Source organism: Gracilinanus agilis, chromosome 3 (assembly GCF_016433145.1).
Source record: "Gracilinanus agilis isolate LMUSP501 chromosome 3, AgileGrace, whole genome shotgun sequence".
Lineage (NCBI taxonomy): Eukaryota > Metazoa > Chordata > Mammalia > Didelphimorphia > Didelphidae > Gracilinanus > Gracilinanus agilis.
Window position 1 is genome coordinate 11,865,500 of NC_058132.1, and position 27,120 is coordinate 11,892,619.

Here is a 27,120-nt window from a genome sequence, read left to right on the forward strand (position 1 = left end):
CATCCTTAACTTCTTTCTTTTGACTCCAGTCCTGGGTTGTTAGTCATAGTTTACCTAACCCCCTTCCCAATTCCTTCTTATTCCCTGTGTGTTTTAGTAATTTAAAGTCCTCACTGTGTGTATGTAATAATCTGATTTTATTCCAGGCTGGGTGGGGCTGAGTGACAGTTGGTAAGCTTGCAACTATTTCTTCAAGTTGTCATCCTATATTACCAGTTCTTCTGTTGTTCACGGGCTGGGTAGGTCCCTACTCTGTTACTTCCCTGCTCTTGCTCTGAGTTCTGCTGCTTCAGGAACTCTGCTGCAATGTGGGCATGAGTAGGTTCCTGCCCTCTAACTTTACTGACCCCCTGGAGTGGTTAGGGCTGGGGAACTGTGATCTGGGAGGAGCTCTGGTTGCCATTCTTCCAGTCTGTACTTCAGTCCTTATGCAGGTAGAGCTGCTGCTGCCAGGTGACCACAACCATAAATGGTCTTCTCCATTCTGGAGCTGAGACCAGGAACTAGATCGCTTGAAAAGTGCTGTCAAGGGATGCTGAGTTCTGTGCTCTGTGCTGGCAAAAGTTTCTCATGCTATGTCTTTACTTCTTTTCTTAATATTTCTTTGGATTCAACCAACATCTGATATTTAGAGATCCTTAACTAAGATTGACCAGAAACAGTAAAAATCCAAGACTGATACAAGGAGTTTTTTCAAACTGTACATCTTAAGCAACCTATCTGTCTTACCCCCAAACTTGGCTCTATAGTGATCCATAAGTTATTGTTTCCATGTTCCTTTGATTATAGATACTTGGGAAGGAGCAAAACATTTCTTTTCCTGTGTTCAGTGGATAGTAAATATTCATTCTCCCTTTTCCAACTTGGAAAGTCCATATCCTTTCATCCAATTAGAAATTAGAGTTACTTTTAATTAATTGGTCTAATTTCATTAAAAGTTTTTAATATAATAATTGTCTGTCTTCTGCTGTTTTTAAAGTCCAACTATAAGTTGAGAAAGGAGCCTGGTAGAGATTTTTTAGGCAATTGGCATGTACTGCTTAATAAATCAATATGGCCAAAAGATCAAATCTTCGTTTCCTCTGTCATTTCATCTTTTATTCATTAAAAGACAAGTGAGGAAATTCAGGATTATTTAACCTGTACCGGTAAGCAAAAGGAGGATATCATGAAGAGGTTAAATACTGCTATTTGCAGCTAATGTAGATGATGAGCCAGTAATTCTGATGCCCCTGGAAAAGCTTCCAGCACTCAGGAATCTGCTTTCTTCCTTGACCATTCCAAAGTATTGATATCTGCCCTTAGCAGGATCACATAGCATTTGGGAATAAAGATGCAGCCCAGTAACCCCATACTGGAGGCCAAGATGGCAAACACCTCCATGGCCACCATGGCCTTGCCCTTGGAACTCTGATATGTGGGGAGGAAACAGAGCCACACACTGCAAAATACCAGCATGCTAAAGGTGATGAACTTGGCTTCATTGAAGGTGTCAGGAAGGTTCCTGACCAGGAAAGCCACCATGAAGCTGGCCAAGGCCAGGACACCCATGTAGCTCAGGACACAGTAGAAGGCAATTACAGAGCCCTCCTTACACTCAATGATGATGTGGCCAGGTTCTGAGTGAGTGTCTGTACCTAAGAAGGGAGGTGAGGTCCCCAGCCAGATCCCACAGAGAATCACTTGGATCCCAGAACAGATGAGGACAAGAGAATTAGCCACACTAGGCTGCACCCACATCCTCATCCTGCTCCCTGGTCTTGTGGCCTTGAAGGCCAGAACCACCATGATAGTTTTGGCCAAAATAGAGGAAACTGCCACTGTGAACACGATTCCAAATGTTGTCTGCCGAAGAAGACAGGTTACTGTGGTGGGATGGCCAATGAAAAGCAAAGAACAGAGGAAGCAAAAGATGAGAGAGATGAGGAGAGTGTAGCTGAGAACCCTGTTGTTGGCTTTGACAATGGGAGTGTCTCGATGCCTCACAAAGAGGATGAGGATCAGAAGTGTGAGGAGAGAGAAGGAAAGAGCCATGCAGGTCAGAGTCCATCCCAAAGGTTCTTCTACACTGAGGAAGGTCACAGCCTTTGGGAGGCACCGATCTTTTTCTCTGTTTGGATACTGATCTTCTGGGCACTTCATACACCTGTCCATATCTGCAATTTAGCAACCAATGAGCAAATAATTAACCACATTCAAGATCCTATGCAAGACAATGGAGACATAGAATGAAATGTTTAAATGCCACATTCCCTGCCCTCCAGGATCATGTGCTTACTTTGCTTGTGATAGGCAATATCTACCCAAAGGAGCCAACTCAAGTGATTTGATGAGGGAAAGAGGACCAAATGGGAGAGGTTTGGTGAAAGGAAGATTATGTGAACCTTGAAAGCATAAAAGATGTCAGGAGGGAGAAATGGGAGGTATTGTGTTCTAAGCATGAGGATGGCGGTGGGAAAGTTAGAGAGGCAAGGGATATGATGTGAAATTTGGAGGATAGCCAATAGTCCTATTTAGATGGAAAAGAGATCCCAAGAAGAGGACTAATATGAGAGAAGACTAGAGGAACAGTTTGGATCTGAATTAAAAGAGAACTTTGAATGCTAAGCTAAAGAGTCTATCCTAGACAAAATATAGAAAATGTTTATCAGTGAAGGGAACACAGGGACTGAAGGGCCATGAGAAAAAACAATTATCTCCACAGTGGATCTCATGGCAAAAGCCAGGATTCAGTAAAAAGATATTTTTGAAAGGCATTTTTTCTTGTTGTGGCCATGTCAGAAATTCACATGAGTTAGCAAGTCCTGAAACTTTCAATAAAGGAAATAATTTGGGCAGTTAAAGCTAAATTCCTGAAAAACCTAGATTCCTTAGCAGACTGGGCTAAATTGCTTACTCTAGCTCTCCTAATTAGCATTACAAGTATCCTTGAAATTAGTATATCAAACATCCCTAGCCCCAGGTAGAGACTCTCAAGATAGGGTCTTTTATTTGGAGTTCCCAACATGGGAGATTCCATAAACTTCAGACTCCAAGAATCTTCTTTCTCACCTTTTCCCTACTTCCTTATAAAAAAAAATCACATAACCATAAAAATATGAGCTCTTCCTATAACAGAAATTTGGCTTAATTGTATTAAAATTGGACTTTGTAACTGATGTAACCTGGGGAGTGAGTGAGGATTTTCCAAGACTTATCTTTGTCTCTGAGACTCTTCTCTCCTTTCCCTTTCCTGTAATGTGTGTCTATTGCCCCTCCTAGGTGTAGGAACTCTACCTGGCTTTTTGTTCCGTGGGACATAACAATCCGCAAAGAAATGAGGAGAAGAAAGTTGTGTCTTAGGAAGCTTAGCAGCTTTGGGGGAAGTGAATTTGAAAGGGAGAATAGGAAGACCATTTACAACTATTACCAAGACTACATGGAAGGGGAGGAAAGCCTGATCTAGAATCATAGCCACAGTGATAAAAAGAAGGGGAAGATAACCAACAACAAAGCTGCCCTTAAAGAGAGTTCTTTCTAAGAATCCAGAAGAGGCAAGATAGAATGAAGATATAAAATAGAAATTGGATCTCTTACCCTCATCAATGAACTTTGGATTTCTTCATTTTGATATATGTTGAATCTCATGAGTGAAATGAATACAAAGTTTCATTTATGCTTTTTTAAAAAAAACCTACAAAGTATAGGAACAGAGAGACCTTTTATAAATATTTAAATGTATATATGTCAGGAAATGCTTGAATATTTGACAAAAATAGGGCAGTAAAGCAAGGATTCCCACTCTCCCCATTATTATTTGATATAGTTCTAGTAATACTAGTGATAACAATGACAAGTGAAAGAAATTCTAGATGTAAATGGAAACACAAAGTTATCCCTATTTGCTAATGACATGATGCTTTGCTTCGAAAATCCCAGGGAATCATCAAAGATACTAAATGGGGCAATGAATAGCTTTAGTAACCTCGAAGACTGCAAAATAAACTCTCAAAAATCAGTAGCATTTCTCTAATACATAAAATATCTGGGGATCAATCTACCAAAGCCTATTAAATATTGATATAGTGTAAGTTCCAAGTGCTCTCTAAAGAAATAAAGACTAATCTAAATAGCTAGAGGAATACTCAGTGCTCATGGTTGGACCATGCCATGATATGAGATGACATGAAAATGACAACCAAAGTTAACTGACTATTGTAGTGCTAAAGCAATCAAATTATCAAAGGAATATTTTATAGAATTCAATAAATTAAAATGAAAAAATTAAAAGTCTAAAATATCAAAGGAAATAATGGAAAGAGGTAGGGATATAGGAGTAGAACTGGGAATAAGCAATTAACTTAGCGTGAACAATTCTAACTTGTTTTAAGCCTTTATTTCTTTATTTTAATTTATTTGTTCATTCATTCATTCATTTATTTTATTTATTTAAGCCTAAAAGGCATAGTTTGGCAATGATATGTGGGTATGTTCCACATATAAACTACTAATTGTGTTAAATATTAATAAACAACTAATAATGACTCTCTTTTTTACTAATTGTATCCCCAGCACTTGACACAGTACTGGGCACTTAGTAGTTACTTAAATGTCTATTTGGTTGAATGTGTGTCTCCCAAGACTGATATGAATACCTTTGTAATACATGTAATACATGCTATCCCAAATCTTGTTAATAACTGATAAACAATTACTAATTATGTTAACTTTGACAGTTTGCTTTAATCATAAGATTAGATAATCACCAATCAGAAATTAAATGTAACTTAGCTAGAATCATAAAAATCCATAGGAAGCCCAAGATATCAGTCTGCTTATGAATTGTATCTGTCAGACTCCTATGCATTCTACACTTATAAATTTAAATAGTCCATGTCTACCAGAAGTAGAATTTATTTATACGCAGAGAATTTATAAGTATATAGACATATATATATCTGTATGTGTATGTATATGAATATATGTGCCTTCAATTGTATACATTTATATATATTTACTCTCACACACACATTAAAAAAGCTATTCCCTATTAGGTAAGTGGTCAAAGGTTGTGAACAATCAGTTCTTAAGAGAATTGCAAACTATAACCATATGAATGATGAGAAAAATCAAAATCAAAATAATCCTGAGATTCACCTTATCCCCTGTAAACTGGCATGGGTGATAAAAGAAGGAAAGAGTCAATATTGGAGAGGTTGTTGAAAGAGAAGCACACTAGTGTATTGTGAGTGGAGCTGTTAATAAGTAAAATCATTTTTCAAAACAATTTTGAATATTGCAAATAAAGTAGTTAAAATATCCATACCTCTGACCCAGAGATCCCATTACCAGATTTTTGGGAAAAAAAATCTTCATTTTGACAAGTCAAAATATTCCTAGCAGCATTTCTTGTGGTAGCATAGAATTGGAAACAAAGTTGACAGATGCTCATTAACTAAGGAAATAGCTAAACAAATTCTATCCCATTGATATAATGGAATATTACATTAATATAAGAAATAATGAATATGGAAGGTGAAGAAGAAACAGGAAGGAATAAACTGAGCTGTACTCATCCTTCCCCCAAATCCTGAAAGAGAAATATTAGAAAAAATTGTGAGTCATTTTCCTAGTTGACAATTGCATAGAGGGATGAATAAAAGGTAGCAAACACTAGGAATGGGATCTAGTCTGAAGTGAACCCTTTGTTCTCAGGGAGCAACTGGGCACCAAGGCAAGAAGAGCTTCCGGACCTATGCCAGGCTACCCTCAAACCTTTTTAGAAGCTCTGTGTAAGAATAGGTGCCAACTGGCAACTTTGTCACCACCCACAGAGATCCATGTCACAGATCCAAGATGGAGCATAAAAACATACACCCAAGAGCTAGCAATCCAAGGTAAGCACCATTGATAAAGAACCTCTCAGGAATAAGTTCTTCAGCAGTATAATTCTTTTTTACTTATATTTTTATTATTAAGTCCATATAGAAATGTATTTGACATTTGTTTTTTTCATATATTTATCCAAATTTTCTTCCTCCCTTTCCTCTCCCCTCTCTGAAATGGCAAATAATTTCATGTAGGTTATTTATGTGTGTATGTATATATATAGACTATCATGCAATATGTATTTTCATATGCATTGTTTTGTGAAAGAGGTCACATATCACGTTTATGAGAAGAAACTCACAAGGGAAATAAAATGAAAAATGGCATGTTTCTGTCCATATTCAGATTCTATCATTTACTTCTAAGTTGCTAGTCAATATTTTTCATCATTGGTCCCTTGGAATTATCTTGGATTTTTGCACTGCTGATAATCATTAAGTCATTGATAGCTGTTTGTTATACAATATTATTACAGTGTGCAATGTCCTCCTGGTAGTGCCTATTTAACTTTGCATCAGTTCATGTCTTTCCAGATTTTTCTGAAATGATTCCTGCTTACATTTCTTACAGCATTATAGTATTCCATTAGAATCATATATCACAACTTGTTCAGCCATTCCCCATTGATAGATATCACTTCAATTTCTAATTATTTGCCACCACAGAATTTAATATTTTTGTACAAATAAATCATTTTCCCCTTTGATCTCTGGAATAAAGACCTAGTATTAGTATTGCTGGGTCAAATGGTTTGCACAGCTTAAGAGTCCTTTGGGGCCCTTGAATCTCTCTAGAATGGTTGGATCAATTCATAACTCAACTAATAGTGTATTAATGTCCCACTCTTCCCACATTGCTTCAAAATCTTATCATTTTCCTTTTATGTCATATTATCCAATCTGGTAAGTGTGACGTGGAACCTCAAAGTTATTCTCATTTGCATTTCTCTAATCAGTGTTAATTTGGACCATTTTTTATATGACTATAGTTTTAATTTTGTCATCTGAGAACTGCCTGCTCATATCTTTGACCATTTTTGAATTGGGGAATGGCTTATGTTTTTATAAATTAACTAAATTCTCTAAATTATTGAGAAAAGGGAACCTTTCTGAGGGACAATTGCTATATAAAAAATTTTCCCAGTTTTTTTTTGTCTTAGTTGCATTGGCTTTGTTTGGGCCAAAATTATCCATTTTACAACTCATCATGTTCTATAAGCTTTGTTCATAAATTATTTCTTTATCTATTGATCACAGATATACTATTCTGTGGTCCCCTAATTTGCTCATGGTCCCACTTTTTATTTCAAAATCATGTCTCCATTTTGACTTTATCTTGGTATATGGTATGAGATGCTGGCCTATACCTAATGTTATAAATAAAAGGGGTCCAAGGGAAATGTATAGTTGATGGAGGAACACCCATTCCAATCACCCTTGACTACTGCTGTAATTTATCTCTTTCTCTCTAACAGTTGCCCAGGAAGGACCCTTGAGAGGTTAGATAGATGGGTAACCTTTCCAGGTCCAACCTGGGATTAGATAGATTAGTATTGGGCTAATGATTTGCCTTGAATAACGTTTAGGATCTGACTGCGTTTGACTCCCTTTCTCAGGGCCATGATAGACAGACCACTCAGGAAGGTACTTATTGTTGAACACTCTTTATCTATACTCAGGGAAGGGATAACAAGGACAAGGATTGGGGATTGGAGACCCTATTGATCTATTATCTATAAACTAGTTGACAATCAGGACTGGAGGCTATTGATCAGGTAGAAGCTGGAGATTTGCTCACTCCCACTACCTCTGGCCAGACTTGGTCACAGCCAAGCCAGAGAATAGGGAAGCTATTGATGCAGCTGTATTGATGATCTTATTCTCTCAGCTTTCTCACTACCAGTGCTGGTGATGCACTAGCTCTCATAGTCTATCAGGAGATATTTAGATTTATTCCTGCCCTCTTCTTCTTAGACTCCCTGCCACCCTTCAACCACCCACTCAGAGATTTCCCAGTCCAGAGACTCCTGTCCAGAGACCTCCAGAAAAACTTTCCTCAAAGTGGCTATCAGGGGTATTTATATGGTGGGACCAACCAATATTTGCCCCGGCTCACGGCACCTGGGAACATTCTGAGCCTTCCAACTACCATCCCTGTCAGTCAAAGTGGCATCCATCACTTCCTAGATTATGAATATAACACTAGTTTCCATCATATAGTTTTCCTATTTTCCCAGCAATTTTTGTTAAACAGGGAGTCCCCCCCCCCAAATCTTGGGTCTTTGCATTTATCAAATACAAAGTTACTGTGGTCATTGACTACTTTGTGTTGTTTGCCTAATTCAGTGGTTCCCAAATTGTTTTGGCCTACCACCTCCTTTCCAGAAAAAATATTATTTAGCCCCCTGGAAAATAAATTTTAAAAAATTTTAATAGCAATTAATAGGAAAGATAAATGTACCTGTGGCCATAACTGCTTCCCTGGATTGCTGCAGCACCCACCAGGGGGGTGGTAGTGCCCACTTTGGGAATCACTTGCCTAATTTATTCAGTTAATCCACTACTTTTTTTCTTTGCCAGTACCAGATTCCTTTGATTACCTCTTTAGCATATTGTTTGATGTCTGGAATAGGAAGGCCACTTTCCTACATTTTTTTTCATTAATTTCCTTAATATTCTTGACTTTTTGTCTTCCATATGAATGTTACTATTTTTTCTAGCTATGAAATAATTTTGGCAATTTGCTTGTTATGGCACTGGATAGATAAATTAATTTAGGTAGAGTCGTCATTTTTATTATATTGGCTCAGTCTACCAATGTGCAACTAATGTTTTTCCAGTTGTTTAGACCTGCTTTTATTTATGTGAAAAGTGTTTTGTAATTGCGTTCATATAGTTCCTGGGTTTATCTTGGTAGGTAGACATTCAAGTATTTTATATTGTCTAGTTATTTTAAATGAGATTTCTCTTTCTATTGCTTTCTGTTGGACTTTGTTGGAAATATATAGAAATGATGGATGTGGATTATTCTTATATCATGCAACTTTGCTAAATTTGGTGGTTTGTAAGAATTTGTTTTTCATATAATATATTGATTCCTATATATTAGGGATAATTACTGTACATTTCTGTGTCTGAGCTCTGGGACATAAATACTATCTATTCTGCTGCTTTTTGTATTTTTTTTGTATTTAGAAATACCAAGAAATGTCTTCCTTTTTAATAGAATTTGGTTAATAAATGAAAGGGACAAGAGTTCTTTTCATGCATAAGTATTCCCCATGATGTAGGTATGGAGAGAGGTAGATAGGTCAATGGACCACTTCTTAGTTAGCTATCATCAGTTAAGGATATATTGGGATGGTCAAGGGAGGAGCTAAATAATAATCTCCTATTTAGTAAGCTGCCTGACCCAGATCAGGTAATCCCTGGTTATGAAAGAGCCATAGAGACTTATATCACTTAAGTGGTTATAGGGTAGTCCCAACAAATAAACTTGATATAATAAATAAACTTACATTCTTACCCCAAAATAAGTCTACATTTTTATAGAAGATACATCTGTCTCCTCTGAGCCCAATCTTAATCAGGGGCCACAAAGATAGTCTAATTAGGCAAGACCTAAGAGGAATTATATTATATTGTGATGATCTTAGGAGAGGAATAGAGAAATGAGAATACATTCTTACTTCATCCCATATGCAGAAATCAGAAGTTCACAAGTGTTACATATTTGTTAAGATTAAAATTAATATACAATAATTAAGTATTATATTTTATAAAGTTTATTAATAACAAAAGTTTAAAAAGCTAGTTAACCAAGCCACAGTTGTGGGAAAAAGAGAGAGCTGGAGTCAAGAAGGAGCTCACACAAGCCATGCACGTGGAAGAGAGAGAGAGAGGTAGAGTTACAAAAGTTATAAACAATATGTGAAGATGCAAATGTGGGGGAAGGGAAAAGGATTCTGGGAGATGAAAAAGAATTCTGGGAGATGGAGTCCAAGGTACAAGAATTTCTAACTATACACATTGCATATATTTTTAGACTTTTTAGATATAATGATCATTATTCTGAATATTCCTTTATTCATTCTTCTTATTTTTTTGACTTGAAAACAGAAGGGAAAGTGGGGGAATACTTGAAGAAATTATGCTATTTTTAAAAAAGACATCAATAACACTATTTGGAAAGAAGGAATGACAAAGGTGATGAATACAGAGAAGTATGAAAAGATCTACATGAACTGATGGGAATGGGCCAGAAGAGAAACTTTAGGGACACCTACAATGATGGCCTAGGCAATGGATGATAAGCCACATGGCATGTCAGGTGAGCAATTATTTTCCCCATTGCTTTGCACTATTCCTAGCATATCTTTGGTACTAAATAAATGAAAATTGAGTTGACTTGAATTCAGCAAAAGAGTTTTAAAAGGAGTAATTAGACAGATAAAAAGTGAACTATTAGAAAGCAATGTCACAGAAGACAAATGAGTTGATAATTTTCTAGCAGAGTTGGGGGAGAGTCATCTGTGAAAAGCTGCAGAAAGGTCAAGAAGAATTGAGATGGAGAAAAGATCATTGGAAGTAGCCAAAGAAACCATTGCAATTTTATCAATGTGATGGGAACAGAAGCCTAATAAGAATTGCTTAGTAAGAGAAATTAGAAGCAGAACTTGTCCATTAAAAAGGAGAGCTTTAGAATGATTGTTTGAGAAGATGGCAGAGTCATGTGAAATTGTATCTTTGATGGATGGGTTAGACTAGAATATGACTGTTACACTTGGCAAAGGAACTAAGGATATGAGCAACCAGTTCACAGAGGAAGAAATCAAAGCTATCAAGAGATGAGGGGAAATGTGTCACATCCCTGATAATAATAGAAGAGTCAATCAGAGAAATTCAGAGATTCCACCTCACGCCAAAATCCACGACTCTTATGACCTTTCCTACTTCTATTAAGGACATCAGTACCTCTCCAGTTCCCAAGGATTGCAACTTCAATGTTATGTTCAAACACTTACCCCTCTGGTTGGATATCTCTCCCTCTGGGCACTTGACACAGTCAAAGCAGCAGACAGGCTCTCCCTCCTGGGCAACTTTCCTGAATCCAGAGCCACAGTGCTCTGTACAGACAGCCTGGAGGGTCTAAGCAGTAACAAGTTAAGAGAGTGCATCAGAACCTGGTTCTGTTCTTCAGAATGGAAGTTTTGCTGCTGTATGAGAGTGAATTGCATTCGTTTTTCATTGGAAAGATGTTCCTGAAATGATTCTTATGGAAGGGTGTCACTTTTCATTATTCATCCCTTGGTATCCATCTATGATGACAAACTTGCTTTCTTTTAGCTGTATCCTTGGCACCTGGCACAGGGACATTCACATAGTAGTCAATCAACCAACATTTACTGTGGGGCCAAGATTGGAAAGTATAGGCAGTAATTCAGCCAACGACTCCCAATATTTTCTTTTAAAGTCTTTAAAACAATGCAGAAGAAAACAAAGTAAAAAAAACTACAAGCAAAGTCTCAAGAAAAAATTAGGACTGGACTCAGGCCCAAGAAAAATTACTGGTTAAGCCCAAAAAAGATTTTAAGAATCACGTTAGAGATGGAGAAGAAAAAATGGGAAAAGAAATGAGTGATATAAGAAAATTACAAAAAGAGAGCCAACAGATAATCAAGGAGGCACAAAAAATGAACAAAATAACACTTCATAATACAATTGGTCAAATGATAAAAGAGAGAAACTTCCATTTAAGAGAGAAACTTCTTAAAAATCTAAATTTGACAAATAGAAAAGATACAAAAATTTACTGAAAAGGAAAACTTGTTAAGAAGTAAAATTGGAAAAATGGAAAAGAAGTTTCAAAAGCTCAATGAAGAAAACAAATTCCTAAAAATTAGGTTTAGGCAAATAGAAGTTAATGCCTCCATGACAAATTAAGAAATAATAAAACAAAGTCAAAAGAATGGGGGGGGAGAAAATGTGAAATATCATATTGAAAAAATAATTGTCCTGGAAAATAGATTGAGGAGAAATAATTTTAGAATTGTCAGACTAGGAGCAGATAGGAAGCTCAGTGGATATAGAGAACCAGACCAGGAAATGGAACCCCTTGGATTCAAATCTGGCCCACCATATAGTGTCAAGAATTCTTGAATTACCTGACAAACATGGCTAAAAAAAGAACTCAGATATCATTTTACAAGAAATTGTCAAGGAAAACTGTCCTGATATTCTTGACCAAGAATGTAGAGTAGGAATTTAAAGAATCCACTGATCACTTTCTGAAAGAGATCCCCAAAATGAAAACTTTCAGAAATATTATAGTCAAAATTCAGAGCTCCCAAACCAAGGAGATAATCCTGCAAAAAGACAGAAAGAAACAATTACAATATCATGGAGCCACAGTCAGGATTACATAGGACTTAACAGCTTCTATGTTAAAGGATCAGAGGACTTGGAATATAATATTTCAGGAGGCAAAAAAGCTAGAATCACAACCAAGAAATACCTACCCAGTGAAATTGAGTATAATCCTTCAAGGAGGTCATTTAATGAAATAGAGACAGAAGGAGGATCAGTGGAATAGACTTTGGGTAAATTTCCTTGACAAGATAGTATATGATAAACATAAAGATCCCAGCTTTTGATACAAGAATCCATTGTTTGACAAAAACTGCTGGGAAAATTGGAAAACAGTATGAGAGAGATGAGGGTTAGATCAACATCTCACACACTGTACCAAGATAAATTCAGAATGGGTAAATGACTTAAATATAAAGAGAGAAATTTTAAGTAAATTAGGTGAATGTGAAATAGATCTATGGGAAAGGAAAGAATTTAAGACCAAGCAAGAGATAGAGAATATTACAAAATGTAAAATGAATAATTGATTACATTAAATTTAAAAGATTTTGTACAAACAAATCCAATGCAACCAAAATTAGAGGGAAGCAACAAATTGGGGGAAAATCTTTATAACGAAAACCTCTGACAAAGGTCTAATTACTCAAATTTATAATGAGCAAGGTCAATTGAACAAAAAATTCAAGTCATTCTCCAATTGATAAATGGTCAAGGGACATGAATAGGCAGTTTTCAGACAAAGTAATAAAAACTATCAATAAGCACATGAAAAAGTGTTCTAAATCTCTCATAATTAGAGAAATGCAAATCAAAACAACTCCGAGGCACCACCTCATGTCTAGCAGGTTGACCAAGTAAAGGAAAGTAATAAATGTTGGAGGGGATGTGGCAAAATTGGGACACTAATACATTGCTGGTGGAGTTTTGAATTGATCCAGCCATGCTGGAAGGCAATTTTGAATTATGCCCAAAGGACTTTAAAAGACTGCCTGCCCTTTGATCTAGCCCTATCACTTCTGGGTTTGTACCCCAAAGAGATAATAGGGAAAAATACTTGGGCAAAATATTTATAGCTGCCTGCACCCTTTGTGGTGGCAAAAATTTGAAAAATGAAGTGGTGTCCATTGATTGGGGAATGGCTGAACAAATTGTGGTATCTGATGGTGATGGAATACTATAGTGTGGAAAGGAATGATGAACTGGAGGAATTCCATGTGAACTGGAATGACCTCCAAGAACAGATGCAGAGTGAAGTGAGTAGAACCAGGAGAATATTTGTACATAGAAAGTGAAACATAGACTGTGTGGGTCACTACAAAGTTTCTTGGTTTCATCAAGAACAGATCAACATGGAGGAAGGCTCTGTCCTCAGTCCTATGCTAATTATTTAGTGAAGGTTTTATTGAAGCATGACAATTTTTTTATCTGAGAAAGATAGCTACCATGCTGTATGACAGAATTGTAATTGTAAAATATCTCAAAAGGTAAAAATTTTGGCTCAAATCAAATAAGATGAAATTGAATAAGGTACTATGTAAAGTGTTATATTTTGATTTTAAAAATTATCTCTGCAAGTGCAGGTTGGGGAGGCATGGCATCCATCAAAGACATTCACCTGAAAAAAAATTGAGATTCAACATGGTATAGAAATAGTATAAGTGCTGGGAGCAGCTGGGTACCTCAGTGGATTGAGAGTCAGGCCTAGAGATGGGAGGTCCTAGGTTCAAATCCGGCCTCAGACACTTCCCAGCTGTGTGATCCTGGGCAAGTCACTTGACCCCCATTGCCCACCCTTACCACTCTTCTACCTATGAGCCAATACACAGAAGTTAAGGTTTTTTTTAAAAAAAAGAAATAGTACAATTGCTGGATGTAGTTAAAATATCTGAGTTCAAATCCTCTTTCTTATTTGCTAGCTAAATTGACTAAATTGACCAACTATGTGTTCATAATTACATATTTGCTAGCTATGCAATGAGGAAAACAGAACTGGTCAATTTAGTATATTTTTGGTCTATTCTCAGTTTCTTTACCTATGATATATACTACCTACCTCAAAAAGTTGTTAGTGGGGAAAAGATTCTAAATCTTAAAATGCCATAGAAATGTAAGTCACTGTCATTTTAATGGACTACAAGCCTAATTAATAAGGAACACAATGAGGCAACTGAAATGTTTCTGGAGTGTGATCCTAGACTACATTTAAAGCAGGGCACGGTATGGCTGGGAGGCTTCCAGGGGCATCAAAGAAATGTCTACCTCCCTAGTTCAATGTGGGAAAGTGATCAGTCATTTAACCTAATGGACAATTAGCCACATGTAAGCTTTCAGGGGCATTCATCCAATTTAAGGAAATAAATCTGGAAGATTAAAAAAATAAAGAAAGCAGAGGAAAGTCAAGAGAAAAAAGGGTCTTTAATAAGGAAAAAAATAACTTTCCCTCTGGCAAGCTCCCCAGCTCCCAGTCCAATTCAAAGGTCCCTCTCTAGAGTGGGATTGGTCCATTTATTGACCAATCCCAGGCCAGGAAGTAGAAGGAAGAGAACCCTGGGAGCTGCAAGGCATGCTGAGGGATGTAGTTCCCCAGCATACAACCTTTCTCAAAGGTGCAGAGAATACTAAGGAACATAGTTCCCCAGCATACAGCTTTTTTTTAAAAGCACACAAATCAATTCCTTTATCATTGATGATTTATGTTTAATTATTCATTTTATGATTAAATTTTTGTTAACTAATGATAAAATTAATTATATATAATTATTAAATTAATTGATTAATGATTAATACCTTAATGCTCAGGTCTTCTCTCTGTGATTATCTCTATTTAAGCTGTATATGTCTTGTATGTACATGATTGTTTATATATTGTCTCCCCAATAATACATGCTTGAGACTATATATCAATCTTCTTTCTCCTTTTTGTGAGAAAATCTTAATCTTTCTATACCTGGTTTGAGGGCATAGGCTTAATATAGCTTTAGTATTGTACAAATTGAGGAGGGAAAAAGGGATGGCACAAAAATGTGATTTCAATATTACAAGAAATCCTAATGAAGAAATTCCCTCTGCCTATACAGATTGCCACTAGCTCAGTGTTAATAGAGACTTGTCTCAAGCACTGAGAAGTTAAACAATTTGCCTATGCTCATATTTTTAGTCTATGTTAGAGGCAGGAAGTGAATTGCCATTTTTCTGGCACCTATGCCGGCTCTTTCCACCAGGACTGTCTTAATTGTTGTTACTGTTCTACCCTTTGGTCTAATGGTGGTAATAACAAATATTATTACCCTCATTATTTTAATTGTTACTTTGTCTTTCTAGCATTTACTGTGAAAACAAATAGATAAATAGCTAAAAGTGTGGTGGGGAGGGGTAAATGAATGAATTATGACCTAAATGGGGTTAAAGTGGTTGGAAGAAATAAAATGACAGTTTTTGCACTGACCTTCAAATCAAGCAAGTAATGATATATCTCCTCACAAATGGTGAAACCTTGCCCATGCGGAGCCTGAGGGACAAACTGCCCCACGTTCACCAGAACTTCTTCACAATTAGACTTCATTGCAAAGTTCATGATATCATATTTAGCCACAGGATTCTTTTCCTCATCCAAAACCACCCGGTCCCCAGCAGTGTTGTTAAAGTCAAGGTTCCTCAGGGATAAGTGAAGCTAGATGTAAAGAGAGTTTAGTCACTCCATCCTGTCCACAGGCAGTCAATAATCGGGCAAAAAAATGTAGTAATTTTCTCACCCATCCATTCACGTATTCATTTATTCATTCATGTAACAAATATTTCTAAACACATCCTTTAGACAATGAAGCATTGTAAATATGGAAGTCTCAAGGCCTGAAAGTCGAGTTATTGTTGCAAAGTTAACCATTTTAAGTCTTGTTTTCTGCTAGGCTACACATAAGAAAGAAACTCAAAGATTAGTAGAGTGGAGATGCCACTATCCCTCTCTCGCTGCCTTGAACACACTAAATGCTCACTTGGGAGTTCTACGAGATGACCTTAAAGTACTAAGTGAATGTTAGTTACTACTACTATTATTTTAAGAGGAATTAAATTAAATTAACTCATATCCCAAAAGGAATCATACATCCTTTTACCAATACCAATGGGGTCCAGATGAATGGGCAGAGTGAAACTTTCTCACTCTAAGTCCTTGATCATCCCTATTCTCCTGTGCCCACATTTACATCAATCAATACCTAGCAGTCCTGTCTCTCACTCATCTGAGCTCCTTTGATTTATGGTACGGATGAGCCTCAGAGAACCAATAATTCAAGCTTTAGATTCTTACATGGGCTTGGTATAAATGAAAAAGATGCCCATCCAATAGTCTAAGGAGGCTTTCTCCAGACCAGAGACATGGGATTCAAGAGATCCATTTGTCATGATGAAAATGACCACATTCCTCTTGTCAGAATGGTGGACTAATGAGATGAAATGAGGCATACGATGCAAGATGTGGTCAATGTATCAGTTTGTTTGGCTTAGCTATGATTTTTTCAAACAAAGTAATATTCTATTAGGGAAGGGTCATTAGGATATGATGGTCGTGGGTTTGTTTTTTTTCAAGTATCATTATTTTTTTAAAAGAATGACTCTAAGGATCACAATGAGAGTCACACCAAACTCTAGTGAGTCCTCAGACTAGGCCAAGGGAAGTAAATCAGATTTTTTTTTAAACATAGCTTTTTAACCTTTTTGTAACATGTTCCTCTTTTCAGAATAGTGAAGTCTATGGATCCCTTTAGAGAACCTGTGTTCAATATCCATCATGGGTTAGCACTAAGATAATTCTGTATAAGGATTCTGTATAATAAGGTCTGTTGTGAGGAAGATTAATTAGCATTAGTGTTGGACCTAGCAGGAAGGGCTTGAGAATTCCAAGATAGAATGAAGGAGCAGGAAGTGGGCTTGTACTCTGAGAGAGACTCCATTAGTGTTTGGACATAACTGTTGCTAACCCTGGGAGATCTCAGAGTTAGGGAAAAACTGTATCCAGATTCCCTGGGATCCTGAGAGGTAGAGGCTTTCAGCAAGTGGACAAGACCTGCAGAGCTGTACCAAGTGCAGAAGTGGTTTGGGATCTGGTGGACAGCATTTCAAACTCACTCTCCCTACTTGGATACCTTGGATCACCTGGTGGAGTTGGCTCTTGGCATCCTGTGACCATCCTTGGATTACTGTGAGACCCCAATTGCCCTTTAGCTGAGCTGACCAAACCTGGCTGGAACTAGGTTCGAAGCTTTCCCTGTGACTTCAGTACTGCTTCCTTTGGGCCCTGCCTGGCTTAGGTCAGTAGGAAAGTGTAGATAAGTCCTTCCCTGACCCTGTGGTGTGCCCTTAGGGTTTTTTTTTCTTTTCTTTTTTTTTTAACCCTTGTACTTCGGTGTATTGTCTCATAGGTGGAAGATTGGTAAGGGTGGGCAATGGGGGTCAAATGACTTGCCCAGGGTCACACAGCTGGGAAGTGGCTGAGGCCAGGTTTGAACCTAGGACCTCCCGTCTCTAGGCCTGACTCTCACTCCACTGAGCTACCCAGCTGCCCCTGCCCTTAGGTTTTAAGTGTAGAAATCCCCTAACCCATCCTTTATTTAGTTTCCCTCAAATAAACTGTATAAACTTTACCTTTGCCTGCTGGTTCCATAGACCGTGGCCTAGGGTGGGCTGGGTGACCATGGGCCAACTGCCATTCCTGTGTCAGTTAAAACAGTGAACCCTGGTCTCCCTATCCTGGTTGGTCCTGTCTCTCCTTCAATCCAGTGTGTACCCACAAACCATTTAGGTTATATTTTAATAATAATTAACATCCCTGTTGCCTCACCATTACAGGTCCCATCTCAAGCATGTTGAATAAGAAAAAGGGAGAATCAGACTAGGAAATTGGAAATACTACTTAATAGGGAATTAATACTTAAAATTGGAATTATTACTTAAATGATACTTAATAGGAAATACTACTTAATAGTAATTAAATTAATTACTACTTAATAAAAGCAGTTAGGTTTTATCATGCTCCTAAAACTAACCATTTGGTCAATGTTTTTGATGATCAATTTGACTTCCATTCTAAATTTAATTCAGAACTCCCTCTTAGGCATCAGACTTCAAAAAATATTTCTGTACCTCTGTGAGGAAGACTCAGCCCTTCAGGAAGAAAGTGATCATCACAATGCTTTGTAGTTATGGGTAAGTCCTCAGTCTGATGGCATAATGCCATCAGTGAACAAACTCTAAAGACTTTCACAGTACCAAACTGAGAAAATGAAAGTAAAGGAGTGAATGCCCATCTGGGCCCCTGGGGGATGCTAAGGAAAGATAAGGAACATGTCAATGCCAAGGAAAGCCTATAAGCCAAGAAATGGCCACTTGTAAGCCTGAGGATGCAAATGGATATTACCTGCCAGGGTTGAGGCACCAACCACCCTTCATCTCTCGCAGATCCCATTTCTGATCTAGTCTGGAACATTTCGTGAAGAGCCCAGGCCACAGCATACACAGCATTGTAGACCAAGTAACTGGAGCCAGACATGGTCATGTCAAAATAGTGCAAAGGCAGCATCTCCAAGGAAGCATTCAGGGAACAGTCCTCTTGCTCCAATTTCATAACCTCATCTGGACACTCAAATGCTGAGACCCAGAAACTCTTGAGGAAAATGTCCCCTGGGTATTTGACTGGGGTGACGGTCCTGAGAAATGCTCTGAAGCCAGGAATCTCATTCGTCTGATGTGAAAATATGAGAGCACCAAGGAAAGCATCCCCATCATGATTGTAAGGTCTCATGGTGACATCCCAGTGAGATGTGATAATCCAGACCTTCCAAAATGAAACTGAAGGTGGCTGAGAATATCTGAGGATCATCAGGGAGTCTGTATCACCATGGATGATGATCACTTTGGCTGATGACCCAATGATCCTGGGCATGAAAGCCACCTGGGATTCTGAATGGCATCTCTCACTGACAGGGATCTTCTCAATGAAGGCCACACAGGCTTTGTTCCTTCTCATCTCTTCTCCCATGACCCCGAGGAACTTCTCACCTCTCATGTCATCTGGGACAACGAGACCCACCCAGGTCCAGCCAAAATGCAGTAGCATCTGGACAATACCCAGATGCAGGGAGGAATCCTTGGGGGAAATCTGGTAAAGAGAAGGAAACTGGACCTTGTTACTCAGGGCAGGATCAAATGGGCCATAGTTTACCTGGATGGGAAAGAAATATGGATCTATTTTGGTTATATGGAAGTGGCACTGGTGCATACCAACAAAACTCAATGTATTACCCAATTTTCCTAACTTTATTAGGAGAAAAATAGAGTAGGCTGCTATGGCAATTCTGATCACACCAAGGCGAACAAAGATAATGGCTAGATGACAGAATACACTGCTGCTACTGGTTTTAAACCCTTCATTTCTCTGAGTCCTCCATGACCTCTTTTTCAAATAGCTCAGGATTTTTGCTCAATTACTGTCCTTGTTTATAATATATATATGTATATTACATAGAATAGAATAGGATAAATTTCCTGATAAAACTGACATTATTTCTGCATGTTGGAGATAGTATTGGCTAAGAGGTGATTCTTTGACAGCAATGTTTTTCAATAATTTTATTAATATGACAAAAGTGCTGATTGAATAGACCAGTGATGGGCAAACTTTTTAAAGAGGGGGCCAAAGGAAAGGAAATGCTCATCTGTCAGTCTGTTTCTAAGGCAACTCTTTCGAAATTTCATTGTATCATTTCCTACTCATTGTATTCCTCAGATTAGGAATAATGTCCAGGGACCAGATAGAACATTTCAGGGGGCTGTATCTGGCCCGCGGGCCATAGTTTGCCCATCACTGGAATAGACACATGCTCACATATACGAGGCACATGAGTGTGGCAGTGGATAGAACATTAGGCATGGAATCAGGTAGATCTAAGTTCAAATCCATCCTCAGGTACTTAATTGTGGGTCCCTGGATAAGTTGCATTACTTCTACTACAGTCCGCTTCAAATGATAAATGAGGATAATAATGGCACCCAATTCCCAGGGTTGTTGTCCACATCAAAGAAGATTATATTTTAAAATTGCTTTGCAAAACTTAAAGTGCCGTATAAGTGCCAGTTATTATTATTTTAAATAATAATTGAAATAATAATTTCACCTTGGCTTGCAATATTGATGGCTCATTGGGAAATAATCCAATTTCTAGAGAAAGGGGCCAAGCTTTCCACTCCAACTAATATAGTTCTTTAATGCAGAGGGTTGGAATTACCTAGAGCACCAAGAAGTTAAGAAATTTACCCCAAGTTCAGGCCCTGGAGTCCCTCTCTCAACCTCCCATTCACAGTGGCAGGCCAGGTTCCCAGAAGACAACTGTATATTCCTCCCTTCAGGCTTAGCAGGGCAACCCTGAGAGGCTGAGTGTGTTTTTCTACAGCTATTGTTTGATATTCCCTACCATGAGTCTCCTGCATCTCAGTGCTTCAGATAGAGTTAATTAGCTTTAAGAAATAATTATTTAGGGGGCAGCTGGGTGGCTCAATGGGTGGAGAGCCAGGCCTAGTGATGGGAAGTCCTGGGTTCAAATCTGATCTCAGACACTTCCTAGCCATCTGGCTCTGGGCAAGTCACTTTACCCCCATTGCCTAGCCCTTACCATTCTTCTGCCTTGGAACCAATGCACAGTATTGATTCTAAGATGGAAAGTAAGGGTTTAAAAAAAAAGAATTAATTAGTAAAGCAATATAATAAGAATAGCTGGCTCAAACATTCCTCTAAGAGTCAGTAAAAAGCAATGAATGACCCATGCTTTACTACCAAAAGGAATAGCTCCCACAAACCATTTAAACTATCTGAACTGCCATTTTGGTTGTTTTTAAAATGAGAAAATCAGGTTACTTGACTGGTGAACCTCTTCCAGAGCTAACAAGTAAATGCCTCTAATCTGGTCTATAAAAGGACTGGAGTCTTTCCCCCATGTCTCATGGAGAGGGCAGCCGTGAAGCTATCAAGGACATAATGACAAATTCAAAAGACAAGACTGAAATTGGAACAGATGCCAACAGAAAGATGGCCACCAGGTGAGGAATTAGCTTGATAATAACCCTTGATCATAAGTGACACCAATATCTGGTGTTGGTGGCTGACTGGGGCACTGCGAAGCACTTAATTTATGCCTCCCTCAATTTCCTCAATCACAAAATGGGGATTAATGATAGCATCTACCTCTCAGAGTGACTGTAAGGGTCAAATGACATCATATTGGTAAAGAATTTAACAAAATGAGAGGCACGTTATCAGCACTAAATAAATATTTGTTTTGTTCTCCCTTCTGTCCTGTGTGACCATGGACCAGTCACTTCACTTCAAAGAAACAGGCAAGAGATGGCAGGTCCAGGGTTCCCTACCTGTGGGAATCTGTAGAGCTCCAGAAGGGTCCCCATCTGGACAGAAAGAGCAGAGGTGGCTCCTCCAATAACAGCCAGCAACTTGTCTTGCTTCTCACAACTGTAATTTGGGATGGTCTGGCCCTGTCCTGAGAACCACCTCAGGGAGCTCTCCAAGGTCCTGGCATCACTATGGTAGGTGTTGTAGATGTGAAAACCCAGGGTGGTATTTGGGAGCAGTGTGGGGTCTCTGTTGATCTCCTCCACAGCAAACATGAGGGCCAGAACCTGCTGGTAATTTTTGTGTAGCCACCTGCAGGGAGTGAGGAGAAGATCAGAGGACAGTAACAAATCCTAGAGGGCTTATAGGCTCCAAGGAGACCCACCACCACCACCCTTGGCTGTGCCAAGGCCAGATCCCTGAGGCAGTCTTGTTTGGGATCACAACAGTTCTTTTTCATAGGACCCCTGCATTGTTGACCCTCCTAAAATTTAGGTTATGGGCTCTGGAGAGACAATTTCTCCTGAATTCCTACTGAGCCTGAGTGCCAGGAATGCTCTCCCTGCTCACCTCCACATCCTGGCTTCTCTGCCATCTTTCATGCCTCAGGTCATAGCTCTCCTTTTGCAAGGGGCCTTGGCAGTTTCTCCATGGCTAGTGCTTTTCCTCTGAGATGATCTCCCATTATACTATGTGTGTCCTGCAGCAATAAAAGTGTTTGAACATGATCTCCTCAATGAAAATGTCTGTTCCTTTAGTGCATGAACCACATTCTTGCCTTTCTTTTTGAATACCCAACTCTTAGTATAGTTCCAGTCCTGTAGTGAGCATTTCATAAATGCAGGTTGATTGACTACTTGACCTGAGGCATTCATTCATTTCATTCAAGAAATGTGTACTAACCAATTAATAAGTGCAACACACTGTAAAAGTAAAATTATTTTCTGGTCTCAGTTTCACAAGCATTAATAACCTATGACACATGCCACATTCATACCACTATATATTCTAGCAGTTCAGCAAAAGAAGAAGGACCCTCTGGCTCAAAGTCTTCTGTCAGGAAGGAAATCGTCACAGGGAGAAACTGAGTCATTGACAATCTACCTCTCCCCAACTCGTGGCAAGCTGCTTGATTCCACATAAAGTCTTTGGCAGCTTTATCCATTGAGGGAAGCTCTAGCAGAGGCATATCTGGAAGGAGGCAAGGATCCAAATGGAAAGAGTATGCTACCTGAGTCCATCAAAGTTTGGCCTTCTCCAATTTGGAACTATGCCTGAAGAGCATTTTAAAAGACTGTCTGCCCTTTGATCCAGCCATACCACTACTGGGTTTAAACCCCAAAGAGATCATAAGGAAAGAGACTTGTACAAAAATATTTATAGCCGTGCTCTTTGTGGTGGCAAAAAATTGGAAAATGAGTAGATGCCCTTTGACTGGGGAAGGACTGACCAAATTGTGGTATCTGCTGGTGATGGAATATTATTGTGCTATAAGGAATGATAAACTGAAGGAATTCCATGTGAACTGGAAAGACCTCCAGGAATTGATGCAGAGTGAAAGGAGCAGAACCAGGAGAACATTGTATACAAAGACTGATACACTGTGCAACAATCAAACATAATGAACTTCTCTACTAGCAGCAATGCAATGATCCAGAACACTTCTGAGGGAATTATGAGAAAGAATGCTATCCACACCTAGAGAAAGAACTGTGGGAGTAGAGCTGCAGAAGAAAAACAACTGCTTGATCACAGGGTTCAATGGGGATATGATTGGGGATATAGACTATAAATGACTACCCTAGTGTAAATATTAATAATATGGAATTAGGTCTTGTTCAATGACACATGTAAAATCCAATTTAATTGCTCATTGACTACAGGAGGGGGGAGGAAGGAGGGAAAGAAAGAATATAAATCATGTAACCATGAAAAAAATTTGAAATTAATTAATTAAATATTTTTTAAAAGTTTGGCCTCAGTGTGCTCTTCAAGCTATCTGGAGCCTTAGTTCCTTAGGGTATTGTTTAACACATCATCTTTTCTTATATTATTCTCTAAGATCTGATTCCCAGTCCAGTTCCCAACTTTTTGTGGGTCCTGCCTCTGGTTAGTGTTTACTCTGTACTTGTACTAGTAGAGTGGACCCTTGGTTTGACCAGGGCAATTTTTACTTCTGACCCTTCATAAGAGAAACAGAGATTCCTATTGCCGTTGGCTCAGTCAGCATTTACAAAGGAGAAATTATCATCTGAGACCTTCCCTTTCTTTCCTGCTCCAAGGAAGAACCACTGAAATGCCCTATACATTGTTAACTGAGTCTAGAGAAATAGGAACATGGAGGTGTACTTTTATACAAAGGTGAGACCCAGATCTCCAGTTAGCCACTGAGGTTTTAGAAATGGTCACATTCAAGACATTTAATGGATAAGAGGATATCATTGTGAGAAGACACTAACCTCACCTCCTCACCTCTGCCTCTCAAGAGGCACTAGAGAGAGCAAATTTTTATGTATAAGGCAGTTCAACCCCTCTATGTATCAAGCACTTGCCAGGTTTTATTAACCTCTGTAGAAACTCAACAAAAGGAGATTCATTCTTCCTTGCATGCTCTACTTAACTTTTCATGTAGATAGAATTTTTCCACTCATTTTGGTACATACTTGATGAGCCAAGGGCTTCCCAGGCTTTCATGTTATCATCATGACCACTGCAGATGGTAAACCTTCCCAGCCTTTGTCTTAGTCCACAGACAAATTATATCTCTAAGAACTCAGATCCAGAAAGACTCTCCTTTCAGAAGTTTTCAGAAACATAGGGTGGAAACATATAATTGGGAAAATCGGTGGAGACCTTCATGATCCACTGGCCTGGGGCACTTCCCTAGAGCTGACCATGAAAGCTGGCCTGTCAGAGGAGCAACCTCTTGTTACAAAGATTTCCATACCCAGAGTCTTTTGCTTTGTTCCCACATGCATCCCACATCTGGAACTAGGGAATGAATCAAAGTGCACTGACCACTAAGCTAAGAAGAGTGGCTCCCTTGGGAGACTTCATAATAATGATTTTGTCATGTCATGCTTTTTATTTTCCCAACTATCAAAGAAAAGTGGCATTGTCAGACTTCTGTGAAGGCTTAGGGAAGTAGGAGATATTAGAGTTAAGGGACTATGATTTCATCATTGTGACTTCCTGAACTCTATCTACTATACCACTTGATGCTATTAAGACATACTTGAGGTTTTTTCCACTGGAACAGAACTTTGCAGAGTCCCAGGCAACCTACTAATTAAAGAGTTGTTGCTGCTTGGCATCAGTAGAGGAGGTTTCCCCATCAGGAGCTCCTTATTTCATTGAAATCCCATGCCAATTCAAGGATTTATCATTTCCCAATGAAGCCTGATTCCTCTGAACACACACAGACACAGAGAACACAAAGTCATATCCTAGTATCATTAGTCTTCAGTGACCTGATGGTAAAACTGGCAGAAGCAGGGTTACCCCAGGGAGGGACCCACGACTTTCTTAACTCAGATGCCTCTTTCTGAAAGAGTGCCTAGTGATTGATTACTACAATCTGTCTTGATAGAAGTTTGGTCCCTGCCATGTCAACCTACATTTTAGCATCAGAGGCAGAGCAGACCAAGTCCTGCTCTCTTCGAACATAAAGCTTCCAGTCAGTACCCAGACCATGAGGATAAAGTATGAAAATATGTGGAGAAAAAGTCAGGCAGTCAACAACTAGCCCAGCTGAAGGCAGGTGAGATGGTTTGTGCCAAGTTGTAAGACACAAAGAGAAAGCATCCTGAAGCAAGATTATGAAGGCAAATCTAGAAAGGCTATAATAAGGCTGTGTAGACTAACCCCTTCATTTTAGTCATCATAGCTAGAATGCACATGCACCTTTTTAGCATTTTGAACAGAATTTCTTATTTAATCTTCATAACATTTCTGGGACTTAAGTACTAGTATCCCCATTTTACAGGTGAGGAAATTGAGACTGGAGAAAATCTTAATGCTATGCCATGGGTAACACAACTCATAAGTATCTAAAGCAAGATTTGTATTCAGGTATTCCTGGCTAAAAGTTTAGCATCCAGACCACTAGACCACTGCTCACTAGACCTTTTCCTTTCTGAGGAAGAAACTAAGGCTTAGCAAGGTTAAGTGATTTGTTGAAAAGTATACAAGTAATGAATACCAGAGGCAGGATTTGAAGCCAAGTGTGCTTCCCTAAGCTGCCTCCCTAGAACAGAGTCCATCCCTCCATCCCTGGTGCTCCTAGTTGTTGTGGCTGAGGGAGGACACTTGGGTATAAAACTATTTAAGGAACTCATTTAGAGAGAACCAATGACAAGAAAACTAGTTGCAGGTGCCTAGTTCCCTTGGTTGTGTTATCACAGCCCTCATGAACCCAGCCCATCTAGGACCTTTATCCTCTTCAACACTGGCAGCATGGCAGTCAGAGAGAGGGACACAAAAGGATCTTGCCACAGGTCATTGGATGAAGGACATTCTTGAACTTCCTCATTCTTGAACTTCAGCGACCATAGAGAAGATGCAAAATAGCAATATGGTGGCCCCCACTAGGTCCTAAACCAACCCTCATTTAGTTAATTTTTGAAGTGCTGTTTATTAATCTTAGTGTATGATTACTGGCCTTTTAACTTATTATATAATTTACTTTAAGGGAATTACAAATCAGCATTCATCTTGCTACCAGTATTTAGAAGCCAACCATGATTGTTTAATGATAGTCTGTGTCCAACACATCTGTGCACACCAGAGTCCCTCTGACATTCCTCTTAATAATCTCCTCAATCTCCAAACCTGCACATCTGGCACTAATTCAAGGGAATTCTTAACTTCTTGCTTCTTTCTAGAAAGAGAAAAAGGTGATAACTTTTGTGAATTAGGCTTTAACTACTTTTATACCTAACACATCCTGTTGCTGTCAGTTGCAGGGCCCTCTGGGGAATAAATACAGACTCACTTCAGAGCAAGGCTTCTTACAAGGCTTTTATTGGTATAGCTCTGAGGTATTATTCAATTGTTTGAAAATGGGACCAGCCAAAGATGGTGAGACCCCATGCAGCTGTGGCAAATCTACAGTTCTACAAGAACAAATTATCTTGTCTAGATAGTTTAAGGATTGACCAAGGAATAAGGAAGTTACAAAAAGAGTCACAGACAAGAGATTGCAGAAAGTCCCCAAGAGCTAGACTTGTTCATCTAATGTCTAAGACGAAAGCCCAGGCACTTGGCCACTTACTGGTGTGAATTGCAGATCTTGTGAGGATCTTCAGCTCCTGGGAAACTCTTCACTGCCATTAAGTACAAAGGGAAGAACCCACCAATGTGCAGGTCGCCCTCTCTGTGGTCTCGTGGTTTGATTTGCTCAAAGCATGGGAAATTTTCTCTCCTGGCTAAAGTAGAAGGGATGTGCTGGAGCAAGAAGAGGGCTGGCAGAAGGAAGAACGGTGGCTGCAT

At 38.7% G+C, this 27,120-nt stretch overlaps 1 protein-coding gene across 1 annotated transcript; it reads right to left on the reverse strand.

Moving 5' to 3' along the window:
• Nucleotides 1–1,251: 1,251 nt before the first annotated feature.
• On the reverse strand, nucleotides 1,252–27,120 carry LOC123242905 (vomeronasal type-2 receptor 26-like). The gene is made up of 6 exons (XM_044671022.1): nucleotides 26,903–27,120; nucleotides 21,651–21,942; nucleotides 18,649–19,452; nucleotides 15,682–15,906; nucleotides 10,892–11,015; nucleotides 1,252–2,156 (listed from the first exon to the last, which is right to left on the reverse strand). Exons 1-6 carry the CDS (start codon nucleotides 27,118–27,120, stop codon nucleotides 1,252–1,254), a joined length of 2,568 nt encoding a protein of 855 aa, XP_044526957.1.